The sequence below is a fragment of the Pholis gunnellus genome (assembly GCF_910591455.1).
Source record: "Pholis gunnellus genome assembly, chromosome: 14".
NCBI classification, from domain to species: Eukaryota; Metazoa; Chordata; class Actinopteri; order Perciformes; family Pholidae; genus Pholis; species Pholis gunnellus.
The window spans coordinates 12,516,431-12,519,131 of NC_136541.1; the positions used below are offsets into that span (position 1 = coordinate 12,516,431).

Sequence of the window (2,701 nt, forward strand, 5' to 3'; positions counted from 1 at the left end):
AGAGGGGATGTGGGGTAGGGATGGAGCGTCTGTCGTACGTCATGAGAGCACAGATCCGAAGAGGAAGTGAACGGGTTAGTAGAGCTTAAATACTTGTCCGGGGGAAATGAGCCGTGTTCTGGGCGTGGTCCCGTTCCTGAACATAGTTTATAAAACAACATGTATTTTGATAAGCGCTCCATAGTTACACAGGAAGTGTTGAAACATCGAGGAAAGTCCAGTTAAACCCTTGTGCAGTGTTGGTTTAAATGATGATCAACGACACTCTTGCGTTTGGAGAACTGGACATGAATGTTTCTGAGTCCCTGACGCCTCTCTCTCTCAGCCACAACCAAAGCGTGTTCCCTGCGCTCCGGCTGGATCCCAAGTCTCTGGTCACTTCAGCCACGATGTTCTCCGTGGGTGTCCTGGGGAACATCATCGCCATCGTCGTGCTGTGTATCTCCAAAAAGGAGCAGAAAGAAACCACTTTCTACACTCTGGTCTGCGGGTTGGCCATCACGGATCTGTTGGGAACATGCATCGTCAGCCCGGTGGCGATCGCCACATATGTGGCCAACCGCTGGCCAGGAGGAGTGCTGCTCTGCCACGTCTTCTCCTTCTCCATGCTCTTCTTCGGTTCAGCCGGGATGTCAATCCTGTGCGCCATGGCCGTGGAACGATACTTGGCCATAAACCACTCGTATTTCTACTCCCAGCACATAGACCGGACAAAGGCGCGCTTTGCACTGCTGGTTATCTACCTGGCTAACATTTTACTTTGCATTATGCCCAGTTTTGGCTTTGGACAGCACGTCAGGCATTTTCCCGGGACTTGGTGCTTTCTGGACTGGAGGGCGATGGATCCACTTGGAGCCTGCTACTCCTTCTTGTACGGCGGCGTGATGCTGGTGCTGATCGCAGTGACAGTTTTGTGTAATGTGGCGGTGTGCAGGTCGCTGGTGGGGATGAACCAGACGACAGGGATAGTCAGGACGGGGTCCGGTGAGCAGGAAGGATCACGTCGCCGCTTCCCCGGGCTGGCGTCGGTCACCTCAGCGGCGGAGATTCAAATGTTCTGGCTTCTGATCTTAATGACCATCGTTTTCCTGGTCTGCTCCATCCCTTTAGTGGTAAGGACAACCGGTTATTTGATTACAACTGCCTTTTCTATTACGATACTTGCGCAATGTGCGTGCCAAATACTTTTTATTATTGTTCTCTAGTTTATTTGTTATCAAAACACCTTTCTTAGACATTCTCTGTCCATGTTTCTATCCAACAGGTGCGAATCTTCGTCAACCAGCTGTACGACCCTGCTTACATCTCTGCTGGGGGTAAGCCTGACTACCGGGGCGACATATTGGCGATCCGCTTCGCCTCATTCAACCCCATTTTAAACCCCTGGGTGTACATTTTGTGCCGGAAGAACCTGCTGCTAAAAGGCTGCGAGAAGCTGAAGAGGATAGTGGCCCGCGTTAAAGACGGCCGTGGTGACAACATCGGTTGGGCAGGAGGTCAACACTCCCCTCCGTCTCTAAACCGTAATGACACCAGCTACGCGTCATTACGCACAGCCTGCTACAGGAACTCCGAGTACGACACCGCCCGGGTCAACTTCCACCCGTTCAGCGTCGAGTCCACCGCCCTCCTCGGGTGTGAAGAGGAAGCAGCAGCTAGTTCCAAACAGGAGGTGGCGCTCAAGTCGTCTCCAGGACGCAGCGCAACGCCGCTGCTGTCCGCGAAATGCCTTTAATAAACAAGTGTTAGCTGCCAACATCTGTTTAAAATGTCTTCAGAGTCGGGCAGCTGTTTCATCTGCACAGAAAACGTTTTAATTCAACTGTGAGCAAAACCAACGCTGCTAGTGATACGATCCACACTGGATCTCTTTAGATGTTTTTTAACCACCTAAGGGCCATGTCAGCTTTACAAAAAAGAATACCCACCATATCAATAAGAATACTCACCGACTGTTACTTTGAATCTTGAAGAAAACTTTGTTTTCCTCGCATGCCTCCGCCATGAACGGAGAATCAAAAACGGGAGAGAAGTCTTGGTGATTTGAAGCAAATGGAGACCAGGTTTAAGAACTGCAAAACAATCTCAAACAATCGTTTACAAACTCACACACAACTTGTGCAGTATAATCCAAGTCTCCTTAATTTAGTCGGAGGCTCGCTAACTACTTCCCAAACACACGCATCTTCGCGAAAACCTTACTTTTTGAAACACTTCCGCATGAACAGTTTCACGCGGAGGCGTGCTACTGCTCCGTGCAAGTCCGGGGTCTTTTCTCCGTATTATGAGTATCTGTTCACCGTGGAGGTATGCAAGGAAAAGCATAAATTCAAGGTAACGCGTGGTGAGTAATTGACTATTACAAATGGTCATTTTGTGGCTGAAGTATTCCTTTAAATGAAACAGTACTTTTCAGTCAACATCGGCGGTCATCATGCATCCCTCTTACATGATTTAAACTGCCGCACAAAGCTCTCTAAATTGAAGCTTTGTTTTAAGGTTAAGTGATCCATTTGAGGATGTGCATCTCCAGCATCTTTTTCATATCAACCAGAATATGTCTCCATTCAGGTGAGTTGCAGAAAAACACATGACCCCAACCTACTACAGCTTTAAACTGTATGTACAATTGTATGTACAGTGAACTTAAATCTGACCTTTAGCCACATTTTTAGTGGAGTCTGGTTTGCTTTATAATAAG

At 48.3% G+C, this 2,701-nt stretch overlaps 1 protein-coding gene across 1 annotated transcript; it reads left to right on the forward strand.

The window, feature by feature from the left end:
* Positions 1–248: 248 nt before the first annotated feature.
* On the forward strand, positions 249–1,735 carry LOC306706073 (prostaglandin E2 receptor EP4 subtype-like; the record flags this gene model as incomplete). The annotated part of the gene is made up of 2 exons (XM_079172983.1): positions 249–1,112; positions 1,265–1,735. The coding sequence occupies 2 exons, from the start codon at positions 249–251 to the stop codon at positions 1,733–1,735; spliced, it is 1,335 nt and encodes a 444-aa protein (XP_079029109.1).
* Positions 1,736–2,701: the final 966 nt, after the last annotated feature.